At 54.9% G+C, this 14,299-nt stretch overlaps 1 protein-coding gene across 3 annotated transcripts in view; it reads right to left on the reverse strand.

The window, feature by feature from the left end:
* Nucleotides 1-6,205: 6,205 nt before the first annotated feature.
* PRDM16 (PR/SET domain 16) overlaps nucleotides 6,206-14,299 on the reverse strand; it is a 340,933-nt gene continuing 332,839 nt past the window's right edge. For 2 of the 3 annotated variants that reach the window (XM_027565121.1, XM_027565120.1), the window contains exons 15-17: nucleotides 13,438-13,671; nucleotides 12,108-12,282; nucleotides 6,206-10,949 (exon numbers count right to left, since the gene is read on the reverse strand). In XM_027565121.1, coding sequence (XP_027420922.1) covers nucleotides 10,815-10,949; nucleotides 12,108-12,282; nucleotides 13,438-13,671 — 544 coding nt within the window. In that variant the 3' untranslated portion in view covers nucleotides 6,206-10,814. The remainder of the gene's footprint in view (nucleotides 10,950-12,107; nucleotides 12,283-13,437; nucleotides 13,672-14,299) is intronic. The other variant, XM_027565122.1, reaches the window with a different exon arrangement.

Below are 14,299 nucleotides of genomic sequence, written 5' to 3' on the forward strand. Positions count from 1 at the left end.
GTCTCTGGAACTCTCCCACCCTGTGGCTGGGACCCAGGGTGTGCAGGGTCGGGTCACACCCAGGGTGTGCGGGGCCGGGGCAGTCCTTTCAGCGGCGCCCAGGCTTCTTCCCACCCCGGGCTTCCAGGCCAGCTGTTCCCCACCCTGAGAGCTGAATGCAGCATTGATGTACCCCTATTTGAAAAATGGGTCTTTGCAGGTGTGATTGAGACAGGAGCCTACCTGATTAGGCCCCAAATCCGATAAGAAGAGGAGAGCTGGACACCCAGACAGAAGGGAGGGGTCCGGTGTGGATGGAGACGTAGATTGGAGTCATGTGTCTGTGGGTCAAGGATGCTGAGAAGGTGGAAGAGGCGGGAAGGATCCCCCGCTAGAGACTGCCCTCACTTTGATCTCAGACATCCTGCTCAGAGCTGGGAAAGGATGTGTCTCCGTTGTTTTGTGGTCATTCATTGCGGTGGCCCAGGAAGATGACCGGCCTCTCCCATCTCGTCTCTGCCTCTGACAAGCATCCTACTTGGCTGACCTGTTTCTGTCTTCCCGCTGGCATGCAGGCTTCACGGGATAGGGGGTGGTCTGCACAGAGAGGGCAGCCTGCACCCCGTTCCTGTGTGTCGGGGTGCCTCTGTGCTTGGCCTCGGGGCACCGTTCAGCAGGCCAGGAGGAGATGGGGCAGCACGGATTAGATGGAGCTCACCCCACATGTATGGGCCTCACCAGCCTGGGGACATTTTAAGCCTTGAGAATTGAGAGGAAGAGGCCTTATGAAGGTGGCTCTTGTGTGGCCCTGGGGTCTTCTCCCTCCCCGTCCCCCATGAGAACCTTAGAGGGGACACCATTGGCTGTCACAGGCTCAGGGCCTTAGCTCCATGCCAGTGTCCCGGGGGCGGAACCTGCACACTGATGGTCACCCATGGAAGGTAAGATGTGGGTCAGCTGCATGCCCGGCTTGCCCAGCACTCACAAAATGAGGGGTTTCCCGAACATCTGGGATCATCAACCCCATGGCTCTCAGGATTTCCTACAAAAAAGTTGACACCTGCTGCCTGACGGAGCCCCTTTCCTGTGGCTCCAGGGTATCCTGTGCTCCAAGAGGTCTTGCTCGAGTCTTCCAAACTTTTGGCTCAGTTGCAGGGCTGCAGCCCAGAGAGGCAGTGTCCTGAGGCCAGCAGTCCCCCAGGAGGCCTTTTGGTTTGACCATCATGGGTGCTGAGGGTAAAAAGGGCAGTGCCTGCCCTCCCCCTACCTCCCTAGCCTCAGGGAAGGTGGGGGCTGGAGGATAGGGTACGGCAGGTCTCCTTTCTTCTCTGGGCCTGGCATCCAGCTGACCCACCACTCACTGCAGGGTCCCTCCCCTCGGGTGCCTGGTCCAGCCCGCAGGCAGCTGGGAAAGGTCTTGTTGACCTTGGGTGATGGGGCAGCTGTGAGTGGGCCTGAAGACAGAGGCTCTTCTGTGTTGGGTGACTGGAGGCCCAGGCTGGGTGGGGTCCACAGATGGACACAGGGGTGGCGTCGGGGCCAGGCTGCTGGGCGGGGCCTGGCTGCCTCTCTGGCCCATGGGGGTGGCCTTGCTGAGCAGGAGGCTCAGTTCAGGGAGCACACAGTCACTCCGTCTTGTGGCCCAGCTAACAATTGGGCAAATGGTTGTTACCTCCTATTAAATACCTACTGTGTACCAGGCTTCCTGCATCACCTTCTGGAATTCTTACAGAAACTCCCTAAGGTGTCAATGTCTCCATCTCATCCAGAGGTCAAGCGTCTGTGCTTTATTACCTGGCTAGTGAGTGACCCGGCCAAGAGGAGAGCTCAGGCTTATCTGAGTGCAAAGCCCAGGCCCCCTCTCATAATTAGGGACTATTTAAGGTTTCCAAAGAGGTAAGGCATTTTAAAAATGCACTTATCTGCTCCAATTGAGAATTCAAAGCATTACAGACATTCCAGCTGTGATGATGCAGCTCCCACTGTAATCAATAGAAAACTGGGCAAAAATAAGAAGCAACTGTTGTAGTCATCAACAACAGGTAGCAGGGCTTAGTGGTAAAGAATCTGTCTGCCAGTGCAGGAGACACAGGAGTCACTGGTTCAGTCTCTGGGTGGGGAAGATCCCCTGGAGGAGGGCATGGGAACCCACTCCAGTACTCTTTCCTGGAGAGTCCCATGGACAGAGGAGCCTGGCGTGCTACAGTCCATAGGGTTGCAAAGAGCTGGACGCAACTGAAGCGACTGAGCACACAACATGTGGCAGAGAACAGTGGGGGTTGGGGGAGGACCCAGTGAGGTGAGCCCCACACCTGCCCAACTTTCTTCTGAGAGGCAGGACAAAGCAGAACACAGTGGCTTCACTGAGCTAACCAAGGCAGGCAGAGATGGCGTCAGGGAGGCTGAGGGGACTGGGACTTGCAGGCAGAGCCTCAGAGGGAAGGCAGCAGTGCAGAAAAGGATCTGGAGAAGCCCCCGGGGTCAGCCTGAGTCTGGTCAAATGCTCTGCTCTGTGTGCAGAATGAGATCCTGGGAGCCGAGCAGAGAACAGCTCCCAGCATCCACACAAGCTCGGAAACACTTGATAGCCAATCACCAGGACCAAGAGGCCTCATGGACCCCAGGACATTGGCTGGAGATCAAAAAAGGCCACGTATTAGGTGAAGGTAAGCTTACACCTTAGGTGGAAGGGGCAGAGGCTGCTCTACATTTTTGAAACGAGCAAAGACCAGGCTGGCCTCCAAGTCAGTACTGCTTGTCAGCACGAAAATTTCTTAAAAGAAGGTCAACGAACTCTGAGGTCTCAACCATTTTGCATTTACCGCCTCCAGCACCCAGTGAAACATTAATAGGCACGTGACCTATATGTGTGAGAAAAAGCAACCAATAGAAAGAGACCCAGAAACCACATAGATGATGCAACCAGCAGAGCTTCCCTTGTGGCTCAGCTGGTAAAAAATCTGCCTGCGATGAGTGAGATCTGGGTTCGATTCCTAGGTTGGGAAGGTCCCCTGGAGAAGGGAAACACTATGCACTCCAGTATTCTGGCCTGGAGAATTCCCTGGACAACAGTCCATGGGGTTGCAGAGAGTCAGACACCACTGAGCGACTTTCGCTTCGCTTTGCTTCATGAAGGGTGGCGCTAGTGGTAAAGAACCCATCTGCCAATGCAGGATATGTAAGAAATGTGGGTTCGATGCCTAGATTGAGAAGATCCTCTGGAGAAGGAAATGGCAACTCCAGTGTTCTTTCCTGGAGAATCCCATGGACAGAGGAGTCTGGTGGGCTATAGTTCATAGGGTCGCAAAGAGCTGGACATGACTGAAGTGACTTAACACACATGATAACTATTCCAAGGATATAAGAGAAGCTTTGAACATAAAAGAGAAAGTATAATGTATAATGAATATGATCAAAAGAAAAAGAATGCTGAATCAAATGAAAATTCTAAAGATGAAAAAGATATATAAGATACAAACATTTAAAAACATACTGGATGGAGTTAACAGATTAGACGCTACAGAAGGAAAGATCAGTGAACTTGAAGACAGGACCACATAAGTCATCCAGAGCTCCAAGGCCTGGTGGGTCATGAATCCTGGGTTTTAACTGGATCCTAGGAGAAAGAGCCAACTACCTCCCTTGGGGTTTTGGTTCCCCAGACTCTCTGTTGGGCTTCCCTGGTGGCTTAGATGGTAAGAATCTGCCTGCAATGTGGGAAACCTGGGTTTGATCCCTGGTTTGGGCAGATCCCCTGGAGAAAGGAATGGTTACCCACTCCAATATTCTTGCCTAGAGAATTCTGTGGACAGAGGAGCCTGGCGGGCTATAGTTCATGGGATTGCAGAGTTGAACATGACTGAGCGACCACCGCTCACAGCCTCTCCGTTGGGCCTCAACTGGTGCTCAGGCCTCCCTGTCTTATAACCATGGAATTCTGTCCTCTCTGTCCTGAAGCTCTGGAGAAAACCTCCCTTTCCTGAGCTGGGTGTAAGTTTTGGGGAGGATGTAGCCCGGCAGTGCTGTGCACAGCGCTCTTCCCTTCGTGAGGACCACAGCGCAGGCTGTGGCCAGCAGCCACCTCCCACCCCAGAACCCTGCTCTGAGCATCTTGTTATCCTGGGCCCCTCTTGCTCGTCCATCTGTTCCCACAAAAGCCAGCCTGTGTCTAGCCATTTTACCCTGAAATAAGATACTTTTTGATTTTGGGGAAGACTTTTGTTGCCCCGAGAAATGAAGTTAATGATTCTCAAAATAGCTTCTCTGCAAATAACCAACAGGCTCACTTGGCCCAAAATGAATCTGAAGGGGAATTCAAAAGCATCTCTTTTCCCAGAAAACAGATTTCTCATTGACACATTTTTCTCCTGTTGATTTTCACCCCCCTTGTTTCCAAAATGGAGCTTTTTTCCTCGATCTTCCCTGCCAGGAGCTGGGCTTCAGGGAGACAGCGTTGGCTTGCCAGCCTGTTCTCTGTGCCTCTGCTCTTTCCCTCTGAGGTCCCCTGACAATAGGGCTCTTATCAGACAGGCTCCTGTCCCGGGATACTCCTCTCCCTTCGGGGGTGGAGGGCATAGAGAAAGGCTGCTGGGCTGAACAAAGATGGGAGCTCTGGCCCCTGACGGCAGCCTGCCTGGGGAGCTTGGGAGGGCATAACGGGGTGGGCTAGAGTCTGTCACTCCATCTTGGTGAATGGCTTTTGGAAGTGTGGCCATTCACCAGTTCTGTGATTTGCATCATTTGTCCTCTGAGAATGGAAATTTATTTCTCAAGCCATCCCTGTGCTTGGAACCCCAGGGCAAAGCCCATATCTGACCACAGGATTCAGATCACAGGATGACAGTCACACCAGGGAAGAAATCACCTTAAAATGTTTAACTGCTTCCCCCAACCAGTGCTACCCTGGAGACACACATACTTGAAGGTGTGAAGAAAGTGAAAAGACTCAGTACCCAGATTTGGGCCCAGGGATATTGTTCCAAGGTCAACTGCAGTTTCTTCCCTCTGGTGGCTATGAGATGCTGCCATTTAGAGGAACCCAGGCCTTGCCCCCTTCTGTTACCTCTCTCAGAGCAGGTTCAGCCCCCTTCAGAGGCACTGGAGGTCTCAAGATCCATGTTGAGTGAGGGTTCTTACAGCAAACCACCCATCCATCATCTATCTACCCAGCTATCCATCCACCCACCCACCCATCATTCATCCATCGTTCCATCCATCCATTCATAGGGGATCCACCCACCTATCCATCATCCATCCACCCACACATTTATTCATCCATCCATCCACACATCTTTCCATACATTTATCCAGCCATCTATCCATCCATCCACCCATCCATCTGTCCATCTACTATCCATCCACCCATCCATCATCCATCCATCATCCATCTATCCATCCATTCACCTATTCATCATCTGTTCTTCATTTCTTTGTGCAACCTGACAAATGGGCCCCAAGAAGGAATGCCTGGGTGCACAGAAGGAGGGGTGCCCTGCAGGGCTGTGTTTGCTCCTCCTGCAGCCCTGGCCTTTGCTCTGCCTTGATCCATCTGGCCATTGCCGGTGGGTCAGGCTAAGGCCCTGGCTGGAAGCAGTGTGTGGGGCAGACACAGCTGAAGTGGAGGGCTGGCTGGTGGGGAGGTCTACTCTCAGAGGGGGGCAGATTTGGGGCTGGCCTTATAGGATGGGCTTCTCCTCCATCAAGAAGCCCTGGTGAGAGTTCATGGGCATGGGTGCTGAGGGCAGGGACATGTTGGGATAAGAATACCTGGGGGCAGTTGCATTTGGAGGTGGGCACACCAGTAGGGTACCATGCCTAGAGGTAGGCTCACCTGGAGATGGACACACCTGAAGGCCACTATGATGGAGAGTAGAAACACACGGAGGCTGCCACACCTGGAGCAGGGCACACCTGGGGGCCATACCTAAAGGTCACCTTGTCCTGAGGTGGGCACACTTGGAGGAGGGCACAGCTGGAGACCAGCACTCTCACTGCAAGGCTGTCCTGGGTAGTTGGTGCCCTCTCTGAACTTGTTCTTTTCTGGAAAACAGGAACAGCAAGGGGACCTGCCCTGGGAGTGGTGGAGGAGGATGGCACGAGGGGCTCTCCATCAGGGCTGGTGAGCCTCCCCACCAGCCACGCCCTGACTCTTGAGTCCGTTCTCACCATCCCTCCCCAGCCCTCCGAGGCCTCTGTTCTCCCTGAGTGAAGCAGGCAGGCACAGAGGCTTAGAAAAGCACACAGATTTATTGCATATCAATCTCATGTATAAATTCATTGTAGCATCGGAAAGATTACATTTGGTATACAGTCCTAGTCTACAGCATCAACCTCAAAATCAGCTTCTCCTAGGCTTCATCTTAAAGACATTTCTCTACACACGTACATTTGTCTTTATCACGAGCATCATCAAAATGAAATCTGCAGAGTTACTCTCTGAATGATTCCTACACTTGGTGTCTTTTCCTTTCCTTCTCCCACAGCGATTTCCATGTTAAGAACTGCGTCTTCCATGTGGGCAGTTCAGGACTCCTAGTCTCGAGGACGCAGACTCTAATCACATATTTAATAAGTGCATCTATGGGATTTTCCTTTTCGTAAAAACTTCACGAACAGACACAATAATGACTACACACGAGCCATGCAGTTTACTTAGAACGGAAGCAAATTTACAATCGGGGGACGTGGGACATACACCAGCCTCCTTCTCAATGGTTTTTTTAAAAAAAAACATTATGGAGAAAAACCAGACATTTACACTTGACTTCTTTTCAACACTATACAGCTCTAAAAGAAAAGAAAAAAGAAAAAAAAAAACCGGATCATAATGTAACGATGGCGAAGGATGACATGGACGCACAGGTTTGGAGTGTCACCAGCGTACGCGTATGGATGCCCTCAGTCCCGTGTGGACACGGGGCTCAGCTTCCCTCATTTGGAGGAGAACGAGGAAGAGAGGTGCGCGGAAAGGAGCCTTCAGGATAACTTTGTTCATGAGTGAATTGCACATCTGGAAACATAAGCTGCCTTTTCATTCTATCTTCTCTTACTTTTTTTTCCCCCCACAAGTGGTAATACGAATCCGTGACAGAAAAGAAGGAAGACATAAACACTGGAATGGCAGGAGGAGAGGGACGCTCCTTGGCATCTCGTGAGGACGTCTTAGTCACAGTATCACGCATCGCTACAGAGACATTCATGGCTTTTGAGACCCGGCTGACCTCCACCGACCAGGAGCAGTTATGTCCCCGCGTCCCCAGCCGGGAGGGGAGCGAGGTGCCCGGCTCCCCGTCCATTCCCCGCCACCGCCCCAGGCAGCAGTGCAGGGTGCTCTCTGGGGGTGCTGCCCCTGCCCCTCCCAGGACAGCACGGTGAGTAAGCTCAGTAGATTTCAGTCACTTGGGCAGTAGTGCGGGGGCGGGGGTGGGGCCCGGGGCGCCACAATCCAGTGCTTTGAGGCTTCGGGGCTAACACAAGGGATGTGTATTCAGGCAAGTGCTTTGCGAATGTTCACTGAGGAAGCAGCCAGGACGCAGGACAAGGGCCCTCAGGGTTTCCAGGGCCAATCAGTGTCTGGGTGGACTGGCCGTACTCTTGGCATTGTATGGGAAGGCCACTAGGGCTGGGCAGTCTCTCAGGCCCACCCCAGTCACTTATCCCCACCCCAGGGTTCCAGGTGGGATGCAGAAATGCATGCCTCTGGGTTCCAACCAGAGGCTTCTGGGTCTCCCTTATGAAGGGCTGGCTGGCCAAAGGGTCAGCAGTCCTGGGGTCCTACCTGCTTGTCCTGGGAATGAAAGAGTTGGGCCCAAGGTGGGGGTTGGGGTCTGAGGGGCAGAAGAGGGAAGAGTGAGGAGACCTCCTTCCAAATTTCCACTTGGGGGTGAGTCAGCAGCCCAAAGAGGGAAGTGGACGAGGCTGGAGTGAAGGGCCCTGGCCCCAGCACGCTAGCCCAGTGGGGTTCCTAGTTTACAGCCCTGACTCTGGCCACCAGCCCACAGATGCATTGGTTGGCCGGCCAGCCACCAGCTGCATCCGTGCCATGAAGCTGGGCTCTCGGAATTCTCCAGCCTGAGCTCCCAGACCCTCCAGGGCATCCCCCTGGTTCTGAGCAGGTGGCTGGTGCTGGAGCCTTGGGGGCAGAGAAGACCTGGGGAGGGGCAGCTGACTGTGGTTGGGACAATGCTCAACTTTGAGGCCAGGCTTCATGGACCCACCAGACGTAGGAAATAAGTGCTCTTTTTATCTGAGGGTCCGAGGACAGAACCCTCCCCGCCACTGAATCTGCCAAATGCTCAGGCTGGAGGAGAAACTGGGCTTACTCTAATTGTTTTCAAGAGGGACAAAAAACAGGACTTAAAATGTGCAGTCAGGGTTCTTGGGGATGGGGAAGGAAAGAAGGAAGAGTCAGAGTTTAAGAAGATCAGCTACAGAGACCCAACCGTGACTGTCACAGAGAGACCAGAGGTGAACAGAAGGGCTGGGCTGCAGGGAACAGACACTCAGGCCTCCACCTGCCCAAACATCCTGCTTTGGACAGAGAGAGTCAAATCGCAAAAAAAAGCACACACCTTATTGTTTAGCAGAAGAAATCATATAATTTGGGTTTACAGAAATGGGGAGGTGGTATCTGAGGTTGACTTTTCAAAGGGGTCCCATCTCAACCGAGGGAGAGTTGGAAGTTGCGACACACCAGGAGGGTCCACTGCAGGGGTGGGATGAAGGAAGCTTCTGAGGTGGTGCGAGCAGCCGTGTCTGTAAATCCCTGTGGGTGCGGCTGCAGGCGGCTCCTCTGCCAGCAGCTTCTCTGACCGCCCTGGGGAGCACGTTCCAGCCTGTTCCCACGTGGAAGGCGCTCTGAATGGTACCTTGACCGGATCCGGGAAAGGCCAAATCCTTTCGCTAGGATCTGCAGGTCTGTGCGCCCTTGGGGATCCCCATCCACAGGTCCCCACTGTGAAGCTGAACCCCCAGTGCCCAGGCGGACGATTGTCTTGGCCTGGAGAGGCTGGACGGTTGGCCACTCCATGACCGTTTGTATTTTCACACATTTCTTAGGGCAACTTGGGCGGGTTTTTTTCCTCTTCTTCTTGGGATGCTAGTCTTCGTTTTTCTTCCAAACAATAAAAGAAATAAATAGAGCACTTGTCTTAAATGCAACTGAAACTCAAATTTAACAAAAACACATGATTGTCTGGAAAACGGGCAGCAGGATTCGTCGGGGGGTGGGGGACGTGGGGTATTTGGCACATTAAAAATCGCCCCACTCCCTGGTTATTGATCACACAACACACAACCTTATTACACGGTTTTGGTCCTTCACTAGATACTTATATTAACATTATTTCTTCACAATAAGAATGTCTAATGCCAAAAATACTGTTAAGGAAGAAATAAAATAAGAAAAGAAATGAATTAGAAAAAATTACAAGTTATATACAGATTAAGGTCAATTCCATCAGGGAAAAAAAAACAACAACAATTATTCGAAATTGGCCCCTATGGGAATAATTTAAAGCCCATCGAGTGGAGAGCAGCCTGGTCCTGGGAGGTGCCGTCCGTCCCCTCAGGGCTGTGCTGTCTTAGCTCTTTGTGGAAGTCACACCTGGACTCCCGTCCTTCTGGAGCCGGGTCCCGCCCGCCAAGAACCCACACAAAGAGCGAAGTGGCAGTTGTGTCCTGGGGTCTCAGGTGAGCATGGAGCTTGGCAGCCTGGAGCAGAGGAGCCTTGGAGTGCACCCCACGGCAGCCCCTATGGGGGGTGCCCACTCCCTTCCCCTTGTCCATCTGCAGGGGTGGGGTGGGTGGGTGCTGGAGATCCCAAGATGATGGCGGGCCCCACCTTCTGCAGAATGGTGGGGGGGTGGGCGGAGGGGCTTGGCCACTTCTGCGCTGGGGACCAAGTCCCTGCTCCGACCTCCCTCTGGGTGGGGGACGCGGGCACGAATCCCATGTCACACAATGACAGGCACATCTCTGAGTCCCAGCCTTGGGCCAGCCCAGGACATCGTATCTGATTCCAGGCACAGTCTCAAACTGCTCCCGGGAGTGGGCTCCGCCCCTCAGTTCTGGGGGCGGGGTGCCCAGAATCACCTTGGCTTTACAAACACAGTCAGGGATAGAAAATCTCTCCATTATCTACAGTATAAAGAACACCCCCAAACGCAGGGCTGGGTCCCAGGCAGGTTTGGGTTTGCAAAGAAGCTGAGATTTCAAAGCAATGCAAAATTACTTTTAAAAAACAATTTGCAAGTCACTTTGTGATTTTTTTTAAAAAATACTGTCTATTTTTAAAACCACATGCTTAAATAGACTCTGTCGTCAATAAGATTACCAAAAGGATCATTCTTGTCATTTTCTTTATAAAAATTGTCAGGGCGATTCCCTCCTTAGAGCACGCCCAGGTGTCCATTCCCTCCCTAGATGCCACACGGCGCCTGGGAGAGGCCCACCAGCCTCGGTGTGGGGTTCAAACCCCGTCCTTGCCCATGGGGTTGACTCTGTGAGGCAGCCCCCAGTGCTGTGCCCGGATAGAGTGAGCTGTACCAACTGAAGGCTGTTCTCAAGACTGATGCTTGGAGCCAGTGAAACCCTATGATGGCTCCAAAGAGGCCGGGTTCTGAGTTTTCATTGCAAAAGTCAGAGTTGGACCATGGAGAGGGGAACAGATGTGGAGGAGTGGTCAGATACAGGTGACAAGGACGGGTCTCCTCGGCCCCAGGCCGCACAGGCTCCCAAGGCCCTTGCCTCCATCTTCTGCCATGGAGATTTCTGTTGGGAAGTCGGGGGCCCTGGTGGCCTCACTTGGACTCTGACCCCAGCCCCTCTCAGGCCAGTCAGAGGTGGTTGATGGGGTTAAAGGCTCCAGACTCTGGCGTGGCTCCCGCGATGTTCAGCCAAGCGTCCAGGGGGCCCTGGGAAGAGGCATGGAGAGGAGTGTCCTCGGAAAGGGACAGCATCATTGCATACGCCTGGATGGAGGGGAGGGCACACACAGGAGTGCAGGTGAGTGGTGTGGGGTGGGTCCTGTAGACCCCAGGCCAGCCCATGCCCTCCCGGCCTCCCACCCCCTCCCACTGACCGCAGACCCAGAGGTGAGGTGGGGGCAAAGGTGTTGGGGGCTGGCCTGCAGAGGAGGCATCTTTGCAGAGGGCCACTAAAACCCTCAGCCTCTCTGGGGCACATCCGCCCTCGCAGGTGCCCCTACATCCCTGGTGATCAGCATGGATTCACAGGCAAGCATGCTTTTCAGGGGGACCAGGGTGCTGGTGGTTACTGCTGAGACCCCATCAAGGAGGCGCAGGCCCTGCCTGGTGGGCCCTGTCCAGTGTGGATGACCGTGGTGGTGGCACAGAGCCATTTCAGGGACGTGGTGTGCAGCATTTCTGAGCTGAGAGCAGACGTGCCTCTGGCCCAGGCCCAGCTTGGCCCCCAGAGCACGAGTGGATGGGACCCAGGGCCGCTCAGAGAAGGTGGGGTGGGGTATGTCCACCCAATTTCACACTCTGGACAGGATTAGTAAAGAGACGAAGACAGACATGCAGACGGTTTTTGCTCAGACTTGGGTGAGCTGCGGAGAGCTGAGTGGAACCCCAAGTCCCCCAAGCTGAAAATAAGCAGGGTCCTGCAGCCCCTAGGCTGAGGGTGAGTCATGCCGGCCAGCCTGTGCCCTGCTGACTCGCCATAGTTGCAGCTTGGAGCCCGTGACCCCGACGGGGGAGCGTCCCTCGAGAGGACCCTGGGCTACCATCACTCCTGCTTGGGCAGAGGCAGAGGGAGGCCAGTGCAGCCACGAGGGCACTGCCGGTGGATACCACCCTCTGGGTATATGAGGGCCAGGACCCTCATGTCCAGGAGCACTGCGGGACGGGGGGAGTGCCCTTGTGAGGGTCTGGCTCTCGTTCATCTGCCCTCAACCTCTCCCCACCCTTGCTTTCATGGAAAGGGAATCATTTGGGGGTCTCTCTAGCCAAAGCAATGGGCACGGGAGGGCTGGAGTCCTGGGTGTCCCCCATGCAGACATGGGACGGCCACAGAGAGAAGGGACGTGGTCCCTGGTCGGGGAGGCACAGCTGGGGCCTGCCATCCAGCCTGGGGAAGGTCGGGGGCAGGCTCTGGTAGGTACCTACCTGGTTCTTAGCCTGCCTGTACAGGGTCTGTTTTAAAGTCTCAGAATCTAAGGTAGAATTAAGCACATCTTTAACTTCAAACGTTTCCTCAGCTGTTCTGCGGAGATCCAGCCCCTTCCCAAAAGTCGGCATCGGCTCCAAAGCTAAGAGACCGCCTGGTGGCTCCTCAACACACCTGCACCAATGACCGGAGAGGGGCCTGCTGTCAGCCTGTCTGGCCTCGGCCGCCTCTCTGAAGCCCCATGGCCAGCTCCGTGCCTGCATGCACACCACAGCGTCTCCACGAGCCACATGCACAGGAGACAGACACACGGACACATGGACACGTGGACAGAAGCCACACAGATACAGGAAAGTGATGGAGGACACAGGAGGTCCGTGCGTGCACACACACTGCGAGCACAGGCAGGGCGCCGGGTCCCTGGGCACAGAGCACAGGCTGGGAGCAGGGCAGAGGTCTTGGTTCCCGAGATCTGGGTTGTTCTGGGGGGCCCACTCTCAGGGCCCAGAGTGGGAGGAAGTGGGCCATCTCTGAAGGGCCCGCAGGATCTGCCAGCCACCCCCAGGAGGACCTTGAATGCTGGTGGCATCACCGGTGCTGAATGTAGGCGGTGAGCAGTGGGGACGCAGCAGGAGAGGCTCTCCTCTGCCAGCTTTCAAAATCATTGGTGCTCAACCCCCACCCACAGCCTGTTGAAGACAGACGTCACTACTCCTGGTTCTGCAGGGCTGGAGATCACCCACGGGTCCCTGATCAGCTCCTTCTCAGCCTTCGCCTGCCTTGCTCTGCTTCTGGACTGGGTGAAGCATGTGTGCGCATGCACATGTATACACAGATGTGTATAAACATGCACCTTCATGTGTGTACATGTATACACATGTGCCCACATGGGCGAGGGTGTGCATACAGTTGCACATGTGGTGTTCACACATGTATGTGCACATGTGCCCACAGTGTGTATGTGTGTACATGTATACACATGTGCCCACACGGGCGAGGGTGTGCACACAGTTGCACATGTGGTGTTCACATATGTACGCACGCACACACGTGCCTGTGTGTACACGTGCACGTGTCCACATGTGTACATGTATGTACATGTGCATTGTGTGTATGTGTGTGCAGGTATGTGTGCATGTGTGTGTGAGTTTGGGGCCCGGTCTCACCCTGACCTGTGCACAGAAGTCCTTGCAGTGGAAACACCTACTGGGAAGGAGAGAACCCCGCTGGCAGGGTGGACGGTGTGGGAGTGAGGTCACCCCCTCAGTGCTTGCCCATCTCCCTGCCCGGGGCCCAAGCACTTGGGGCCCACAGAGGGCAGGTGCCCACCTTCGGGTGTGGTCAAAGCCCACGGCCAGGGAGGTGGGTGGCTCCTCATCCTCATCGTCCTCGTAGGCACCCTGAGGCTCGGGTGTGGGGGATGCGGTGTCGTCCTGTGACTTCCCTGCCAGGCTGTCATCATCCTCCTCCAGCTCCTCCTCCTCCTCCTCCTCCACGTCCTCTGGCTTCCTGATGGCCAGGCCCGGGCACTGGGAGGTGCCATCTAGGTCCTGGACTTCCGGCCTGAAATGACACAGGGGGAGCTGACCACAGATGTCCTGAGGAGCAACTTGGTTCCAGTGGCTCTGGCCCCCGCCATCCCTGATGCCCCCAGCCCCCTCCGATGGCAGCCTGCCGTTCTCTATCACTACCCCTGCCATCCCTGATGCCCCCAGCCCCTCCGATGGCAGCCTGCCCTTCTCTATCACTACCCCTACCATCCCTGATGCCCCCAGCCCCTCCGATGGCAGCCTGCCCTTCTCTACCACTAGACCCTCAGAGCTGGGCTTCTGCGCGGCCCGTCTCCGTCCTCGGCCGCTGTTTCAAGTGATTAAAAAACGGAAGGGCACCTGCCCAGGACCAGGATGAAGCTGGGCAGGAACTGCTGGGTAGCAGGCTCCTGTCATGCTGGCGTAGACACGGGACACTCAGGGATTCGGGAAGGGCGCTACGCTGGCCTGGAGGGCAAGGGGTCCTGGGAGCTGGTACTGGGCTTGGGCCCTGCACAAGGGGTATCCCCGGGGAGGCTCGGAGTGTGGGAGGTGTGCGGCCCCACCCTGATGAGTGCCTGCTCTTCCCCACCTGCCACGAGGGCATGAGGACTGGGCGGCCCTCCACAGATGGAGTATCTCGGACCTGGGGCTCTGGGCCG

This window comes from Bos indicus x Bos taurus, chromosome 16 (assembly GCF_003369695.1).
Source record: "Bos indicus x Bos taurus breed Angus x Brahman F1 hybrid chromosome 16, Bos_hybrid_MaternalHap_v2.0, whole genome shotgun sequence".
NCBI classification, from domain to species: Eukaryota; Metazoa; Chordata; class Mammalia; order Artiodactyla; family Bovidae; genus Bos; species Bos indicus x Bos taurus.